Here is a 20,519-nt window from a genome sequence, read left to right as displayed (position 1 = left end):
ATTCAACCTACTTAGGAAAGCTATTGATACTATTTTCTCACTTACACAATGAACAGCCAGGCCACTCTAAAAACTCGTAACACATAAAATCAAATAGAATCTATACATTTACAAAAGCCTAATACATTGGTCATCTAGTTATAGTAAAGTTCTGGCATTTAGGATTGATTATCAGTCATAAGCTGGGATAAAGGAAAAACTTAAGAGACCCACTGAGGGATTATGAGTACTGTGAGCCTTCTATCATCTGTCAGGTCAGTTTGAAGGCCAAGTTTGCAGCCAGAACCATTCTGAAAGAGCACTGCTCACCTTCCCCGATTTTCTCTACTCTGGTGTCCAAATATGTTGGACATTTGATCCCAAAGAGAATCCCCCGAATAGAACCTCCCTATCTGAGCTCACAATCTGGCCCACACCTACCTCAGGTGGGTGAGGGGAGATGGATGAGGCCATGCTTTGATAAAAAAGAAAAAGGTGGCTGAATTAAAAGAGGGCACGTACTCCTAGCTACTCAAATTTCTTTCTAACCTAAACGAGGGGCTGAGTAACACCCAACAGGAAGTGAGATCAGACATAAAAAAGCAGTACTAATGAAGATCTGGGGAGAGTGTACCATATGTAAAATTGATATTAAAAAAAAGTCAATATGCTTACCATTTGTCTGCAATGATCTTGCCAGCATTTGTTAATCTTCTTTAAAAACAAAACACTATCTAGTGAGTCTGTGCAGACCTGCTAAGGAAAACTTTAGAAACACTGGGCAATTGATTGCAATTTTAACCTCTTAATTTCAGCTCTCTTTACCACGGAATACTACAAAACCAGAAGTTCAAACACCATAAATGTAGTTTCTCTTATTTCCGCATCTCGTAACCTATCTGTAATTACCCCCACCTGCACTCCCATTTTTCATTTCTGATTGCCCCCTTTCCGGTTTCCCTCCCTTCTGGTAGCACTTTATTGCCAGATAACTTTCAGAACCCTGCCAGCTGAAACTAACAGCCAGGTCATAGGTTTCTCAGACCTGGGGGACTGAACCAAAGGCCCTGTCCCACAGAGGGCAAATCCCGACTCAATCCTGTACCCGAGCTCCTCGAGACGCTATCCCAGGGACGAGGAAGCAGGTTGATTATTAACAGCATGAAGGGACTGGCAGCCATTGAAAAATGGCTGAGGTTTAACTTTAACTTCTTGTCTCCATGAAGACAAGAAGTCTCATTCATGCACTAAATGAAGAACACTCTCGGCTTGACTCTTGGAATATGTTTTAAAAGAAACACCTGAAATGTTGTTTATAGGGGAAAAAGACCCTGAATGCAGGCTCCTAGAGCAAACCACGGGTAAGTGCCATAAGTGCCTGGCAGGCTTTTGCAGTCAAACAGTCACAAATGCCTAACACTGCTTGATGGTTTACACAGCAGTTTTCGTGCCTGTGCTCATTTAACATTTGTACAGATGCACAAAACAGCTTGTTGAAGTGAAAGGACAGGTGTCCTAGGCTTCAGTTCTGCTCCACCACTTCTAAGCTCTATGACACTGGACAAATGATGAACTCTCCTGGACCTCAGTCTCTCCGTGTTTAGCAGACTCAGAGCTGATGTTGAGGTTATATAGAACTTTTAGCACGTAGTGAGGAGAAAAAACACACTACCCAGGGTGTGACTTGTAAATCAGACAGTCGTTGGGAGCCTTCAGTTGCTGAAAGGTCTGACAGAGGGAAGGGGGAGCCAGCAGAGGGCAGGACGGCAGCCAGGCCTTTAGAAAGGGGACAGAAAATCAGGACAGCAGAGATGGACTGACGGGTACATCTGTATCCTTGTCATACCAGTAAGGGTAGTTGACCACAACCAAAGGGGCCCTAGCCAAACATTTTATTTTCTCAAGGCTTTGCCAATACATTAAAAATAGATAATCGGTCACGGGGAAGACCTAATAGTTCAATGGTTAACAAATTATTCTGGAAGAACTCTGTTACAATTGCTCAAATTATAATAGCCCACTGCACTAGAACCTTACATGGACAGTCTGAAAAAACAAAGAATCAGTCACAAGCACATTCACACAGGTGCCACCGTGGCAGCAACCCAGCAGCTCTGGCACCCAGTCGGTGCTGAACACAAGGCACTTGCCTGGGGTAGACGCCCTGGCTGGTCTCCACAAGCAGCTGCAGACTGCGAGGCTGCACAGGGTTAAACTCACACCAGCCAAACTGACACCACTGGCTGGCTCAGGTGCTGCAACTAAGCAAGGCAGAGCTCTACCCAGGACAGGGTTTTGTTTCATTAGGATAGATAACTCCAATGTGAAGGGTTCAGTAAACAAAAGATACTTTTCTTTAAAGAGCTAGGTAAAACCAATATACATCTTTAATAACTGTTAGCCATTTCCTGGCGGGGGGGGGGAGGGGAGTGTGAAATGGTAGACTAGTATCACATAGTGAGGCATCTACTGAGCTCCAGCCTTCTAAATACTAAAACCAATTCCATACCCAAAGCTGCAACAGTAGCCACAAAGCCGCATACGAGTACTCTCAGGATGTAAGACACATAGGCATGCTTGGCATAGGCATAGACACATAGACAGCTTGTCAACAGTTTATTCTTCAGGTAGGTTCTCCGACAACCATCCTTCTTATCTTTTCGGAGAAGAGCCGATCCTAGTTAAAGAACTTACATAGTCTACTATGGTGAGGTAGGCAAGTCTTCAAATAACAGAAAAATCCAGTGGCAAAAATGCTCATAATACACCATGGAAAAAACTACACGTATGTGTGATTACAGTGATTTAAACAAAAGAAAAACAAAACAGTACTTACACTGGAGTAGAAAACAGATCCCGTTCTGCCAACATTTCCTAAACCAGGTTACCCTGCTTTTCTACTCCCAGCAAAGAGAGTGACACTGAGCTTGCCTCGCGGCAGTGGAGGAGATAGCAACGATTCTGAATCACACACTAGTAGCGATTACTTACCACCTGACACCCCTCATCTAAATTAGGTCCCCTTCTTATAATTGCTGAGCAATTCTCATTCATAATTATCAAAGTTTAGCCCTGGCTGGTGTAGCTCAGTGCACTGAGTGCCGGCTTGCAAATCAAAGGGCTGCCGGTTTGATACCCAGTCGGGGCACATGCCTGGGTTGCAGACCAGATCCCCAGTGAGGGGTGCATGAGAGACAACCATACATTGATGTTTCTCTCCCTCTCCTCTCCCTCCCTTTTCCTCTGTCTAAAAATAAATAAAATCGTATTTAAAAAGTTCACACTTTACAATACTTAATTACTGCCTCCCTCAGTCTACAGAGCACACGGCAGCAGGAACTATGTAACGTTCACCTCTGAGCCCCAGCACTAACTCACGGCAACTCTCCTGCTATGTGGTCTTGGGCCTTCTGGCTAGAGAGAGTACTTGTAACTTGGAATCCCGTGCAAATGTTCAACGCTTAGCCTACTGCCAAGTGCTCCGTGCGTGCTAACTGCACACCAGTCAGGTGCGTACAAGCAGTCTTTATAAAGAAGCCCAAAGCCTGCTGTCATCAGCAGGTTATAAAAGACATGCTTAAATGGTGCAGCTTCATGATTTCCCTAATAGCAAAGATTTTGTTTCTTTATGCACCCTTCTGTTTTTAAGAACTATAATTTTTGTGTGTGATCAATCACTGATGCCTCATGCTAATTAGCATTTCTCTGACTAAACAACGCTGCATAGCTATAAAGCTGAATCAGGGAAAGGAAAACGTGACTTCTGTACATAGTTATTTACAGGTTTAGATTCTCCTTTGGGGGAAGGGCATACCACACCAAGAGAAATTAACTTATTTTGAAAGGGGCAGGTAAGTGCAGAATTTGTCAAACATATGAACAGAGGAATGGATATGGTAACCTAAGAAAATAACAGTACATGATGCAATGCCACAGGAGTCCTGTATATCTGACGTTTACCTTTTGAAGGATTCCCTGAAGTTCCCCTGAATTCTTATGTTGACTTCAATAGCAGCATGCAACTAACACACAGTAGGTTGCGGTCCCTGAATCTTAAGAGTTATTTAACTTAGAGTATTCCTAGCCCAGTGAGAATCTGGGCATCTGCAGTAGCACTAACACTTGGCCACTTGTAAGACCAGGACAGGTCACACACCCCTCTCAGCAAGGATGAGTTCTGATGGCAGGACTGTGCCACTCATCACCTGCCTCTACCCCTAGTGCACCACTCGACCTCTGCACGGCCAAACTCTCGCTTAGGCAGGCTGGCTATTCCTTCTTTACACCCCAGGAGCTGTTAACTCTTACCACACTGTTTCATAAATGTGTATCTTTATGTTTCTGTCAATCTCAATGGAGTTTAAGCTCTAAAGGGCCAGAATCCCATTTCATTCATGTTTACTTTTTCCAGGACCTAGCACATGGTAAATACCTAATAAATATGTACTTTCTCTACCTTATTTGCTAATCTATCTCATCATTCTGTTAAAATGACTTTCCCAAAATACAGTCTAAATACACCGGGTTCTTGCTTTAATAAGCTGTAAGGACTCTCAGACACACACAGATTTAAGTCCAAAGACTTAAGATGTAGATAAAGACTCAAATTAAGTTGCAACTTAGTGTTATTACACCCTCAAATTTCATCAACTCTCCCCAGATACAGTCCAACCTCAATGCTCCAGGTGAAAAACCTTCCATGCTCTGCTTTCTGATGTCTCTTTACTTTGTAGCTGGCTATAACCTACTCATCCTTTGAGATGCAATTCAAGTGTTACTTCCTTTGGAAAGATTTGTCCCAAATGCTTCATGTATTGCAGTTCCTGTCCTTTATTACAATTTAACCCTCTGAACTCCGGATGCTTCACACTACTAAAGCACACATTTCATCTGGTAGTGTCTTTTTTCCCCCTTTCTTCTTTTATGAAATAAAGAGTACTTTTTAAAATCATGGCTTTGTCACAGCATCTAGGGAATACGGTAATTCCCTTGCACCTATCACAGCGTTGTTACTTCTTGGAGGGTAGAAATCAGGTATGGTAATCATTTTTCTATTTTCTAGTAGAGCAGACAGGAAGTAAGTACTTGTTGAATGAGTTAATGAACACATTCATGTAACCCACAGGACAGGATTAACCGGCAGAAGGATAATTTTATCAGATAATCAAAACGTAGTCTTCAAGTAACCTGGGACTAGATTATCACACCAGCTCACTCCTACCAGTTCCCGTCTTGGACAGAAGGCTTGGGAATCTGCTGATGACTCCAGGCCAGCTTGAGAGTCAGGCTACTTTTCAGATTCCAACATCCTGAACATGGGTTCCTGGGATTACCTACCCAGGATCACCTACCCCCCAGGATTCCTGAGGCACTGAGCGTGTCTTCAGAGGATGCCTCTGAGATATGGTACACAATGGCCAGGTTCCAAAAGGTCATCATTAGGACGAAGCTTTGCCAGATAATACTGTGGAGGTATATTTACAGATGTCAACACAAGAGAACCAGACTTGACCTCAATGACCCATTTATGGGGAGAACTACAAATATTATTCTAAACTATGACAGCTCATTTTGGAGCGGGATTTCATTGTCATTTATAATTAAGAGCCTCAATGTCAGGCAAGCGATCTGCCAACGGAGATTACAGTGAGCTCTAAATGCTTCGGTTTCTGAATGGGACAGAAAGAATTTCTTCAGCTAGAAGAAAACTTCCAAACTTCCACACTCCAAATAACTAACTTTACAAATGAAGAAACAGAGGCTCAGAAAAGTATAGCCACAAGCAGATGTCTTCAATCACAAACCCACTTTCTATGACATGTGGGTGTTGATAGTAATGGGAGGGGCCTGGGGAACTAGATGGAGGCCAAATTGTAAAGGACTGTCTACAGGTGTTAAGAAGCTCAGTTTCCCTAGCAGTCGTCTGGTTGCAGATTGCAAAATGAGTAGCAAAATTCTAAGATGCCCCTGCCTGTAACTTTTTCCTGTTGATTGTGAGTGGGGCTGTGAATACAATGGGTTACATCATATAAGGCTGTCTTAGCAGATCAGAGAGGCAGATTTTCCTGTGGACTCAGAAGAAGAAAATGACCACGTTGTCAGAGAAGGAACCTCATGGAAAGAAACCAAGGGTAGCCTCAGGGCACTGAGAGAAAGCTCAGTTCTATAACTGAGGGTGTGAACCCTGCCAACACCTGAATGAGTCCACGGCCACCTTGATTTCAGCTTGTGAGGCCCTGAGCAGAGAACCCACTGAGCCGAGCCACTACTCTTGACCTATACAACTACGGGCTGACAAATGGGTTTTGGTTCACAAACCAAATTTGTGGTAATTTGTTACAGATCACAGAAAACTAATACAGGTAGGTTTTTATAAGAATAAAGAATAGCAGAACTCAAACTTTAAGACATTTCTCAGAACTTTTCCTAAACACTTAACCAGACTCAATGAAAGGACACTGTTTTACTTTAATCAGATCAGCAAAGTGATATAAATTCTACTTAAAGAAAACCTATTATATTGCCACTGGGCCATGTGAAGCAAATTTAAGGTTTTTGTTCTGTAAATAAAAGGGAATTTTAAAAGCAATTGTTTTAACATTAAGGATACTCATTGGTTCTTTATCCTACTACTGTGCAGTTTCAAAATAGTTAGGTAATGAATAGAAACTTCACGAGCCAACAAAAGGATATTCTCTGAACTGAAGAATTTGTGCTTGGACATGATCTTCACAGACCTGGCGGAGCTGCTTGTAAAGCGTTGGCGAAACTTTATGAGAACAGAGATTTTCAACAGCCTAAAAACAAAACAAACAAAAATAAATGAATGAATTATTCACAATGAACAACAAATTAGACCTTTAAAAAAACCTACTGGTGCATGTAGCTATAATCGTAACAGAACACTTACATAATTGTATGTAGTTATAATCATTTGTGTGAAGCAGCCTCCCATACTTATGTATCTACAAAGGAGCATTACTGTTAGAACACTGGCTTGGTAAAAATGGTACTTCACAACAGGCAACATCAAACACAGATTCAACAGCACATCTATGACAGCCCTGTGATCCCTAGTACCGGATCCCAGCTGGTGTGCCTGTACTGTATTCGAGCATCTTACAAAACTCCATTTTTTCTCTACTGTAATAGTCTCTAAACCTTGCTGCACATCAGTTACCTGGGGACTTTAAAACAAGTTTGATTCCCACGGCCCTGTTTCTACATGTTCTAATTCATTAGTCTGAGGTGGGGGCCACAGGAATGTATGGGACCATCTTCCAAGCAGGTGGAAAAACAACCGGAATTTCAGTTACTTTTACTTTTACTAGTGAAATTGTTTGGTCTATAATGAGCAAAAGGAAAACAAGTTCAAAATGTCTGGGTGACACAAGGCCAGGCTGGATTGTTTCCTCCTGATTTTTCTGCAGGTGACACACAAAATTTATCTAGGTTTGTCTAATATTAATGAGGAGACAAGTTTTTAAGGCAGAAGTGTTTTTCTTAAAATAGTTTCATCCACATCAAAGACGTGTTTGTATATTCTTATCAGTTCTAATAAAAATTTCAAGTCTCATGCAATAAACCAGCATCTCAGACAATCCAAATATGAAAAACTATTAACAGAAATGTAGTTTTTCTGACTAGTTTTGAAGCATTTAAAAAATATGGAGGATATAGAATAGAAACTGAATTTAATTCAATAATATATTCCTGCCCTGGCTGGTATGGCTCGAGCACTGGCCTGTGAACCAGAGTCGCTGGTTCAATTCCCAGTCAAGGCACATGCATGGGCTGGGGGCCAGGTCTCCAGTGGGGCCGTGGAAGAGGCAACTACACATTGATTCTCTCCATCTCCTTTTCTCTCCCTACCCCTCTTTTAAAAAGTTTATAAATAAAATCTTTAAAAAGATAATACATTCCCAAGGGGTGGGGGAAGGTAATGTAAAATTTTAAAGGTAGTCACTGTAGTGATACAATATTAATAATCACAATACTTAATATTAGAACAGCTATATTATTAACTAAATTAAATAAATACAGTAATTACCACCACATAAAACACATACATATTTACAAGGGTCAAGAGAATGTGAAATAATGACAATAATTTAAAAATTATAAATTCTAGCAAGTTTCTTCTAAATATGATAACAAAAAAACCCAACCTTTCTCCTACATTTTCTTACTATAGGAAAAAAGGATTTCTACCTACATTTTGTTTTTACATCCTTCAAATCTTTTCTCAGCATTCAATTCTATCATTTTGTAGTCATATCTTTATATTTTAGTCAAAGATCTACTACCATTTTATCTCTTAAAAACTCTGGGATTAAAAAAAAAAACCAAACTCTAGGATAACCACCCTCTAGTTAAAGCTGGCTTATGGCATTCTGCCACTAGTAAACATTCCTACAGAAGCACTTTGCAGCGAGAGCCCAATTTTTTCCATGAATTCTCGTGCCTGGTTAGCCTAGATCTAACCTGTTTTTAGAGACAGAGATCCAGAGACATGACTGTTTTGGAGACAATGCACCAACTGCAAGCAATGACATTTCATGAACAAGCTAAGTCAGCATTCTAGAGAAAGGCTCCTGACTCTGGGTTCCAGATGGTGGAGCAGGAGGCTCTGGAGCTCACCTCCTCCACTGACACCACAACTACACCCCATGTGGAACAGCTATCTGAGCATGACCTGAAGACTAACACAACAGATTTTTCTACAACTACAGATATAAAGAAAAAGCCACATTGAGTCAGGCAGGAAGGGCAGGACTTAGTCTGGCCAGGACCCTTCCTACCCACAGTGACCTCCAAGTGGGAAGGATATCACAACTGCAGAGCTCCCCTCTAAAGACTGAGGGATTCAAGCACCGGCCTGGGGGAACTATGCCAGGAAAAGGCGCCCCCATGACATCTGGCTTTGAAAACCGGTGGGGCCTACGCCTGGCAGAGCCTAAAGGCTGTGGGAAACCAAGGCTGCGCTCTTCTTGAGTCCCAGCGCAGAGGCAGCAGTTTGAAAAGCACACGGGGCATGTATGAAGGTGAAACATTTTAGGGCATGTGCTGCAGGGATCTGTTGGAACTTTTTGCCAGGGTCAGAGGCGCTGGTGAGTGTCATTTTTCCCCTCGCTCTTTACTCTCCTTCCACCTAGCTGGTCTAACACTGCAGGTGCCATCTCTGATATTCTCCATTAACCTTGCTAACGCTGTTCACCCACCCAGGCGTTTCCCTAAGGACCCACCCAGGATGGCATACCTCCAAAGTGGCTCCTGCCCTGTCATACCCTGTGGGAAGCCTCAGTCGGCAGCACATGGAAGTGTGTCTGCAACAGCTGAGGCCAGCACTTGCAGCCAGTCACAATGAAGGCTTGCCCTGCACACCCGGCTCCTACAATAGTTGCAGCCAGGCCTCACAGCTGGCTGGGCTGAGGACCAGTCTTGCCTGCTAGTGCCCAGGGCAGATGTGGCCCACCCTCAGTAGGAGGCCACATTAGTCCACACAGGGAACACTGCTGGAGCACCAGGCTATGGTGACAAGGGGGGATTCAACCACTGAGCCCCACATAGGATACCTTCTAAATAGGCCCCCCTATTTCAAAACCAGGAGATGTAGCTGATCTACCTAATACGTAGAAACAGACAAAATGAGGAGACAAAAGATTATGTTCCCCAAAAAACCAAACCAACAAACAAAAAACCCCAAAACAACCCCCCCCAAAAACCAAGACAAAACCCTAGAAAAAGAACTAAATAAAACAGGTAAGCTGTCTACTAAAGAGTTCAAGGTGATATTCATAAAGGTGCTCATCTGCAGATAAGTAGATAAACTTGGTGAGAACTTCAACAAAGAGATAAAAATTGTAAAAAAGAACCTATCAGAACTGAAGAATGTAACAACAGAAATGAAAAATATACTAGGGTAAATTAAAAAACAGATCAGTAGTCAGGAAGACAGGATAGTGGAAATCACCCACCCAAAGGGAAGATCAAAAAAGAAAAAATTAAAAAGAATAAAAAGAATGAGGATAGCATAAGGGACCCTGGAATCAGCATACTAATGTATGATGTTAGCATACTAAGGTTTGCAATGGATGGAAAAGGGAAAGGGACAGAAAACCTATTTGAAGAAATAATGGCTGGAAACTTGCCTAACTTGGCAAAGGAAACAAAAACCCAAATCCATCCAAGCACAGAGTCCCAAACAAACTGAACCCAAAGAGACCCACAAAAAGACACATCGTGATTAAAATGTTATAAGTTAAAGATAAAGAATCACAAAAGCAGCAAAAGAAAAACAACTAGTTACATACAAGGTACTGCCCACAAGACTAAAAGCCAGTCTTTCAATAGAAACTTCTGCAGGCCAGAGGGAGTGACACAATATATCCAACACAAGGAAGAGAAAAGCTTACAAAAGAGAATACTCTACCTGGCAAGGTCAAAATTGAAGGAGACAGTTTCCCAGACAAGCAAAAGCTGCAGGAGTCCATCAGCACTAAACCAGCATTATAAGAAATGTTAAAGGAAAATCTTTTAAACGGAAAAGAAAAGGTCAAAACTAGAAATAAGAAAAATAATCTCACTACTAGAGGGAAGTATATAGTAAAGATAGTAGACCAACCACTTAAAAGCTAGTGTAAAAACACCTAAAATGGCAACAGTATGGACTTATTACTATTAAATAGTAGAGTATCAATAATTACTTTAAATGTAAATGGACTAAGTGCTCCATTCAAAAGGCACAGGGCAGATAAATGGATCAAAAAACAAGACCCCTACTTATGCTGCCTTCATGAGACTCACTTCAGACTTAAAGACACACACAGACTGGAGGTAAAGGGATGGAAAATGATATGTAATACAAATGGAAACACGAGGACAAAAGCCTGAAATAGCAAAACCGAGAAAACTATTTTACACCAGACAAAATAGACTTTAAAACAAAGACTATAAGAAAAGACAAAGCAGGACCCAGCAATTCCACTTTTGGGTGTTTATCTGAAGAAAACAAAACGTTAATTTGAAAAGATAACTGCACCCCTATGTTTAGTGCAGCACTTTTCACAACAGCCATGATGTGGACGCAACCAACCTAGGTGTCTACTGATAGACGAGTGGATAGAGAAGTGAGATACACAGACGCGCACACACAGGAATAATACTCGGCCATGAAAAATAACGAAATCTTGCCATTTGCAACAAACATGGACAGATTTAGAGGATATGAAGCTAGGTGAAATAAGTCAGAGAAAGACAAATATTGTACCATTTCACTTGTATGTGGAATCTAACAAAACTAAACAAATGAAGAAACAAAACAGATTCATTAATACGGGAAAACAAAATGATAGTTGCTAGAGTTGGGCAGTGGGGGATGGGCAAAGTTGAAGGGGATCAGGAGGTACAAACTTATGTCACAGATGTAGAGTTCAGCACAGGGAATACAGAATAATATCATAACAACTTTGTACTGTAGCAGATGTTGAGTTACTGTGTTGTACACCTGAAACTAATATAACAGTGTTTGTCAAGTATACTTTAATTAAAGAGACCTTTATGTTCCAGAATGAAAAGTTTTTAAAACGGAAAACAACTGTGCTATCTTTAATCGCTGCAATGTGTATGAGTGGGGTAGAGGTGAGACACACATTTGAAGAAGTTGTGAGAGCCAAAGGAAAGACTATCTGAACAAGAATATCTTAGCCTCTAGCTGTATCAACTTGGAAAAGGCATTTAAATTCTGTACACATAACTCTCGACCTGCTTACAACTCATTCTTCCTTGAATCTTACATAAATACTGTGAATTTGGGTTATATTATATGTTTATATATAATTATATATGAAATTAAATATATTCTAAGTCTTTTTCCAAGTATATTAACTTATCAGCATTAATGGAAGCCTTTCATAATTTTATAAACCTCATTAACACATTTTACTTATGAAATAAAGATGACAGATTTAAGAGATATGCTGCCTCAATATATATTAATTAATTTCTCCCTTGTTTGGATTTAACACCAAAAAAACCAACCAATCAACCCAGGACAACCTCATGACAAATGCTATTGCTAAAGTAGTTAATCATTAGAGAATCCCACAAACATAATTATTACAAAGTAAGTTTTTAGTATTACATGTGAAGAAAATGTACTCGCTTTGGTAAAAATCAGTATAAGCTTAGCAGTACACGTCCTTCACAGAACATCTTACTAGAGCCATTTTCTGAAGGCTCCAGTTCCTGAATTAGGAACCAGTGTCCTCCAAACAATCTTTTCCCACTTGCAACACATTGTCACTGTTGACTTTTACAACCGACTCTTTCTTGTGTCTTATTCGGCACAAACTGACTACTGAATGTGAAGCAACTATGATTTTGTTTTTAAAAATGAGATTTTGAGGACCTCTTAAAACAACTAGCCAAACCCTGAGCTGCCCCAGGTCTGCCGCTGTGCCATCGTCTCTCCACGTCTTTTGCTGAGTCACCGCTGGCGTCCTCATGTTACTGGCACCGCATTACCTAGAAGACAGAGGGCGGCCTGCTCCCCGCCCACACTGGCAGGGGTCCTGGCCGACTCCTCTGTACTGTTCCAGGGGCAGCACAACACAGGAGTTCCCTTTCCAAAAATGAGTTTTGAAGATTTAGTCATATTTTAAGATTTAGAAATGCTTTCTCTAGGTGTAGAGAGCACTGAATCTGACCTTCACTGTGTGCTTCGTATGGGGGTGTTGTTGCTGTTCACATTTTTAAGAGTTATAGCAGAGAAAAGGAATTTAATCCAACAACTGGAAGTAGGGAAGGAGAGCACTTGGGTTGTACTTGTAGTGTTAGTATCAAGATGTTTTTGTTGTATCAACTTAGCCAAGTGGAAAAACTGTGCTCGTCTGAATTTTCTCACCATGGCTGCTCTGTAATCAGTAGGCCTGTCAGGCTGCCACACCCGAGTTCTTCAGAAGGCAGAAAGTGTTTGGACAGACAAACGTATTGAAGCCAAGAGACAGGCCCATCAACATCAACCGCTTGCCTACTGGCAGTGTCAAACCCCACCCACCAAGTGCACTCATCACTGCGGAAACAAAATGCTCCCCTGCCAGTGGAATGCCAAAGCAAAACCTGAAGTGAGCTCTGGGGTGAAAGAAACCACAGAGCATTGATAAAATTAGGATGTACCAATGCTGGAAGACTGATCTATGCAAAGATTTTCAGGGCTATAAAGTTGAGACCAGAGAAAAAAGAGTAAAACATACAAAGAGTAAGAAATCACAAGAGCCCTGGCTGGTGTAGCTCAGTGGACTGAGCGCGGGCCTGTGAAGCAAAGGGTCCCAGGGTTGATTCCCAGCCAGGGCACACGCCTGGGTCGCAGGCCAGGTCCCCAGTAGGGGACACATGAGAGGCAACCACACATTGATGTTTCTCTCCCACTTTTTCTCCTTCCCTTCCCCTCTCTCTATAAACAAACAAACAAACAAATAAATGAAATCATCAAGAGAAAATGCAGGCAAGTACTAAGAGTTAGTTATGTAGAGGAAGGGAAAAAATGAAAAAACCACACTTGCCCCCGGGAAAATCACACCGCTGGTCGGATACCATCAAGAAAGGCACACCGGCTGGGGCACAAGGCAACCCCCACTCCACAGTGAGAGGGCGAGCACTGTGCTCTTCTTAGTGGCACCAGCAGCTGAGAACTGAACGATCGCTCTCCACAGCAGTGGTTCGGGTGAAGCAAAAACAGTTGAGAGGATGAGAGGACAGAACCAACTCAAAAGCAGGCTTGTTTAAATAGTGACCAGCTGACTTCACAAGAAGGTGTTAAAGGGCTCTGAACTCCATCAGGTTCCTACTGTGAAGAAATGAGTAAACAACGTAGAAACTAAATGAAGACTCAAATCTGAGCTAGAGGATAAACTGTAAGAGGGACATTTCCTATGACGAGAGCTCTGCAGAAAACCAGTGAGTCCACTGGCTGTATTTACCAATACTGAGTGCACAACAGATTCTCAGTTCTAAATGTTAACAGTGAAGTACCTAATACAAATGAAGAATTTTATAGAGCAGTGAGAGTTGTTGAATTATAAAATCCTTTCTACTAGGCCCGACATTTTTGAGTTGGAGTATTTTCCTCTTTATTTTTGAGTAACTTATGTATTAGATTCATTCTCAACCTATTACTTTCTCAAATTGTCCATCAAATAAAGTATCTATTGTCAAGCATTTTCTGGGCCTTTTCACCTTTTTCTAATCAGTTTTAGCAATCTTCTTAAATAAATTCAATACCTAACTCTACTTCATTCTCCTTCACTAAATCACCACCAGGTAGAAGGATTTCACAGAAACATCACTGTGACTCAAGACAAATAGAATGGCTTTTCTCCGAAATGCCAGTCCTCTACGATAGATTTTTGTTCATCAAAACTAGTTTGAAATCAACACTCAGCATTCCTCTGAAACTCTTCTTAAAAATGTAATCTTTAGTTTTCTGTTGTCTCATTAAGCTGACAAGTAGGACTAAAGTACACAGACAAAAAACACAAAAGTGTTGATTATAAATTTAAGATCAAGTCTTTCAAAACAGACAGACAAGGTATATATGTTCAAAGTATTCTCCTCCTTCCATTATAGGAGGAAAATGACTATGGGTGTTGTATGTATTTAAGGCTTTTAAAGAAATATTTTATTTTTAGACAAGAGGGGAAGGGAGGGAGAAAGAGACAGAGAGAAACATTGATGTGTGGTTGCTTCTCACACATCCCCCACCGGAGACCCAGCCTGCAATCCAGGCATGTGCCCTGACTAGTAATCAAACTGGCAACGCTTTGGTCTGCAGGCCTCTGCTCAATGCACTGAGCCACACCAGCCACGGCACATTTAAGACTTTTTAATCATTGCCTTGGCCAGATGGCGTAGTTGGTTGGAGCACTGTCCCATGCACCAAAAGGTTGCAGGTTTGATCCCCAGTCAGGGCTCGAACAGGAGGCAACTTATGGATGTTCCCCCCCTCCCCCCCGCATTCCTGTCTCTTTAAAATCAATAAATACATCCTTGGGTGAGTATTCAAAAATAAATAAAATAAAAGACTTTTTTAATCATTACACTTGGGACCTCCTTTTTTTTTTTTTACCAGACAAGAGCAAATAACAAACAATATGCAAGCTACTGCTAACACATTGTAATTGATTTCTCCTTCTAGGCAGTCCTTCTAAAGTGTCTGTATGGGGTAGAGAATGCCTTGGTAGGCAGAGAAGAGATCTTGACAGGGAGATACTAGACCTCGCTATGAGGAAACTGATCAACAGCAAAACGCAAGAAGTTCTCCATTAAATCATCCCCAAAACTGCCTTTAAAAAAATTCAAACTTTGGTGAGAACTGTCACAAGTCTTTGAAAAAGTACATAGCACACCACCTCAGTACAAACTTAAGACTTTATGTTGACCACCAGCAAGAGGTCAATATTTCTATCCCACTTGCTTCCATAAGATCTGAGCAGCTCACTCCGAAGAAATGGACTCTGACCCCCTGGTACTTTTCTCTGAATGACCAGGAGCCGGCCTGCGCACATGTTCCTCCATAAACTGATCAAGTGATCCCCACAAGGCCCTCCTGAGATCTTCCCTGGAATGTGTGAGGCTACCTTGGGGTAAGTGTCCCCAGCCCTTGGAGTCTCCAGACACCACCTAAAAACGCGCAGGGCATCTGGAAGACAGTATTTATGATAACATCCATGGTGACTATTATGAACTATATCACTGCGTAAAAGGCATGGAAAAGTCAATCTATTAGGAAAGATGATAGGCAAGAGATATCAGACAATCAAATCTCCAGGAAAGGAGAAATAATAAGCCCTAGCTCTAAGATAATATTTTATTAAATTAAAAACCTATGAAAGTTTCCACACCAGTAGACATTATACTTTAGGTGAAAATTAAGCAAAAAAACCAAAACAAAACTTTACCCTTGGAGATGTGCAAGGAGACCTCAAATGTCCCCCTAGAGTAGTCAGCAGAGCACTGACACAGGACAAATGTGCGAGAAAACTACCAAAGCCAGGGAAAGAACCACCAAAAATGTTTGGACAACAGTATCTGGTGTTCACACAGGGTCTCAAATAGCACCTTCCCACCAGCCAGATTAGAAAACCACAGGACACTGTGGGTGTATTCAGGAAGGTTTTGCCTTGGTAACAAGGGCAATTAAGCCCTTGAAAAACAATGCTCTAGTCTTGCCTAACAAATCTTAAAAGCAACACTTCAAAAGACTGAACTGTTTCCAAATAACTATGTAACAAAGCTCAAGAACATTTATAGGATACAAAATACCACATATGTCAAAATCCACAATGTCTGATATCCAATCAAAGATCATCAGGCACACAAAGAAGGAAACTAAAACCCTTAATGGGGAGAAAAATCACCTTGCTTTTCATGGGAAAAGCAAGCAGAGGTGACAGAGGTCACAGAACTGGCAGGCAAGGGGCACAAAGCAGCTCCTGTAACTGTACTCCATGTGTTTAAAGTAGTGGCAGAGAAGATGCGATACAGACTCAAGCTGAACACCTACAGAGGACAACCACTCTTGAGATAAAAATTACACAGATGGTATTAATGGCAGATTAGACATTGCAGAAACTAAGTGAACTTGAAGAAATGGATGACCAAAAACGTTCTACAAAAAGTTCTCTATCTCCTAAAGAAATCTGTAGTTTAAAAATCTTTCCATAAAAAAGGTCAAGATGGCCTCACTGGGGAATTCTCTCAAACATTTAAGGATGAAATAATCAAAATTCTATAAAGTTCTTCCAGAAAATGAAAGGGAGGAACTATTTCCAACTCATTTATGAGGCCAGTATTACTTTGATACCAAAGCCAGACAAAGGCATTATAAGAAAACAACATACCAGTATCCTGTTATCACAGATGCAAAAATCAACAAAACGTTAGTAAAGTGAATCCAACAATATATGAAAAAGATAATACCTCATGACCAATAAGACCAGGGACACAAGACTGGTTTAACATTAAAAAATATCAATGTAATAAACTAAAAAATAAAAATTATACGATCATCATCGATCACGGGAGCAACTGCACATCTACAGGGAAGACACTGAGCTGAGAATTATACCTCACAACATATACAAAATTCACCAAAACAGAGTAATAAACTAAAACATAAAAATTACACGATCATCTCAATAGTCACAGGATTTGTCAACACCCAACATGTTATTTCTGATAAACACCCAAGGCAAACTAGGAATACAAAGGAACTTCTTCAACCTGATATTGGCTAGTTTTGGAAAGACCCACAGCTAACATACTCAGTTATGAAAAACTGAACACTTTTCCCCTAAGATCAGGAACAAGCCAGGGATGTCTGCCATTTCCAATTCTTTGAACCATACTGGAGGTTCTGAACGGTGAAGTTAGGCAAGAAAAGGAAATAAAAGGCGGACAGATTAGGAACAAGTAGAACTGTATTCTACAGTTCTTTTACAGAAGAGATGACTGTAAAAAAAAATCAGATGGAACCTACACAAAGCTACTAGAAATGAGGTTAGCAAGATAGCAGCACACAAGATCAATATATAAAAGTCATTTGTATCTGTACATACTAGCGAGAACCAGAAACTGAAATCAACCTACCACTTATAACACATCAAATATATCAATGCTTAGGGGTAACTTTCACAAAAGATATACAAGACCTGTATGTTGGAACTGGAAAACATCGCTGAGAAAAACGAAGACCTACATACAGAGCTGTTCCTTGTGATCGACAGGCAGTCTCTGTACTCACTGTCAAGACAAGAAACAATTCTCCCCACACTTACCTACAAATTGACATAATTCCAATCAAAATTCTAGTAGGCTTTTTTTGGGTAGAAATTGACAAACAGATTCTAAACTTCATATGGAAATACAAAAGACCTATAATGGCCAAAACAACTCTGAAGAAAAATGAAGTTGGAGGACCAACGCTCCTGGTTTTCAAGACTCACTACACCCACACATACGTGACTGATTTCTGACAAAGGAGCAGAGGCAGTTCGATGGAGTTCAAGGACAGACTCTTGAACACATGGCACGGGAGCAACTGCACATCTACGGGGAAGACACTGAGCTGAGAATTATACCTCACAACATATACAAAATTCACCAAAACAGAGTATAGACCTAAATGTAAATCCTAAAACCCTAAAATGTCTAGAAGTCAATACAAGAGTAAATCTTTATGATCTGAGACTAGGCAAAGATTCATCAGATATTAAAAGCACAACCCAGAAAAAACTAAACCATACATATACTTCATAAAAATTTAAAACTTCTTAAACTCTGCAAAGACATACTGTATTTTTCAGACTATTAAGATGCACTTTTTTTTAAAACACATTTATTCCTTCAAATTCCCCCCTCCATTTCCCTCCTCTGAAACCTAGGTATGTCTTACGGTGCGGACCCCAGACATACCCAGGTTTGTAGAGGAGAAAAATAGGGAAAAATTCTTTGAAGGGAAAAACGTGGTAAAAAAAGTGCATCTTATAGTCTGAAAATACGGTAATTGAGAAACTCAAAAGACAAGCTGTGGAAGAGGTAGTAAGGGAAAGGGGGACAGAAGATTTGCCTCTGAGTGGTAAACACACAGTACAGTGTAAAGATGATGTGTTACAACTTGTACAAAAAAAGGGCAAGATGCAGACTGGGAGAAAATACTATTTGCAAGCAAATACCTGCTATAGGACTTGTACTCAGTCCTATGAATAACACATAATAAACTCGTACAAAATAAACCCTGTAAAAATGTGAACAAAAGATGTGAACACATACTTCATTAAAGAAGGTAGGTGTAATAGGAATGGACACCTAAAAATATGCTCAATATATTTATATTTCCCTAATAGGGAAATATAAAATTAAACCACAATGAAATTCCACTACATACCCACTAGAATAGCTTAAATTGAAAAAACTGACAATACCAAATGTTGGCAAGGAAGCGGAACAAGTTGAACTCTCATACACTGTTGGTGGATGGGCAAAATGGTGCAGCCACTTTGGAAAAAGGGAGATGTCATTTAAAGTTAAAAATGCACTTTCTATATAACTCTGAGAACCACTTCTTGATATTTACCCCAAAAGAATGAGAATATGTCCACACAACAACTTCTTTGTTAATGTTCACAGCAGCTTTATTCATAACAACCAAAACCTGGAAACCCAAATAACCATTAGCTGGTAAGAGGGTAATCAATTGTGGTACCAATACTGCACAGCATCAAGGAAACAAATTACTGCCACACAGTGTGCATGAATCTCAAAAGCTCTGTTCTTAAGTGAAAGAAGTCAGGTGTAAAAGGTTGCAAAATTCAGGCTTCCATTTGGATTAAATTCTAGAAATAAGGAAAACATACTACAAAAAGCAAATCAGTGATTGCCAAGGACTAGGAGTCAGGGAAGAGGACGGAGCGAAAAGGGGTCTCGGGACACTTTTGGGGAATGATTAAAATAGTCTACAGCATATAAAACTGTACCTTAATAAAGTTGACTAAAACATATAATGAGCTCACACAAACTTAAGACAAAAAAGGGACACGCCCAGCCAACTGTCAAGAGAATAGTTTTCTTTGGGGAGTGGGAACGTAGGTAGTTTTACTTTTCTTTTTTGTACTTTTTTGTGGTTTCCACAATTTTACAATGTAATCACTTATGTGAACAAATTCTTTTTAAATTCCTATCTCTGAACAGAAATTGTGATATCATATAACTACCTAAAATGTGGGTATTATTAGATTAGTTAACAAATGTTATTTTTAAAAATCAAGATGTTAGAAAAACCAGCCCATTTGTAAATAGAATATCCAAATAGAAAAATGAACTTCTGATCATTTTTTGTTAGAAATGGGACATCATTACTTTAAATTAAATGTAACAAAATTTCGCCCTGGCTGGTGTGGTTCAGTGGATTGAGTGCCAGCCCCCCAACCTAAGGGTAGCCAGTTCAATTCCCAGTCAGGCACATGCCTGGGTTGTGGGCCAGGTCCCCAGTAGGGGGCACACAAGAGTTGCGCAACCACACGCTGATGTTTCCCTTTCTCTTCCCCTTCCCCTCTCTCTACTAAATAAATAATGTAACAAAATTTCTTTGCTTGTTTTAATTGCAACAAGTGATCACAAAACACAATGAAGCAGTAAAAAAACTATTATCAAGTGAAACTGTAATAAGAGTTTTCTACATAACATAATGGGATTATAACATTATTTCCCCACATTATTTGGAAAATGTTGTCATGTGGTCCTTAGAAACACATTTCTGTCATGATGAGATAACTTTAAATACCTTATGAGGAGGTAAAGTCTGAAAATAAAAATCCCACAACCACCTTGTACTGCTCTTGTTGGACACAAATATTGGATTTCTATTATTTCCTTCATTATTGACCCTGAAACAATACCAGGGATAACACAATCCATGTCTGTAAAGCATTTCACTGAAGTTGGATAACTGCCTTTTTTAGACAACTTAAAAAACAATCAGGTAA

At 40.4% G+C, this 20,519-nt stretch overlaps 1 protein-coding gene across 2 annotated transcripts in view; it reads right to left on the bottom strand.

Annotated features, from left to right (window-relative positions):
• The window catches only part of CUL4A (cullin 4A), a 65,930-nt gene that overhangs the window by 43,943 nt on the left and 1,468 nt on the right, over positions 1 to 20,519 (bottom strand). For both annotated transcript variants that reach the window (XM_037042065.1, XM_037042066.1), the window contains exons 3-4: positions 6,673 to 6,776; positions 655 to 724 (exon numbers count right to left, since the gene is read on the bottom strand). In XM_037042065.1, coding sequence (XP_036897960.1) covers positions 655 to 724; positions 6,673 to 6,776 — 174 coding nt within the window. The remainder of the gene's footprint in view (positions 1 to 654; positions 725 to 6,672; positions 6,777 to 20,519) is intronic.

Source organism: Sturnira hondurensis, unplaced genomic scaffold, assembly GCF_014824575.4.
Source record: "Sturnira hondurensis isolate 20B ecotype Veracruz unplaced genomic scaffold, ASM1482457v3 Scaffold0003681, whole genome shotgun sequence".
Taxonomy (NCBI): domain Eukaryota; kingdom Metazoa; phylum Chordata; class Mammalia; order Chiroptera; family Phyllostomidae; genus Sturnira; species Sturnira hondurensis.
This window is presented reverse-complemented; position numbering and strand designations above follow the sequence as displayed.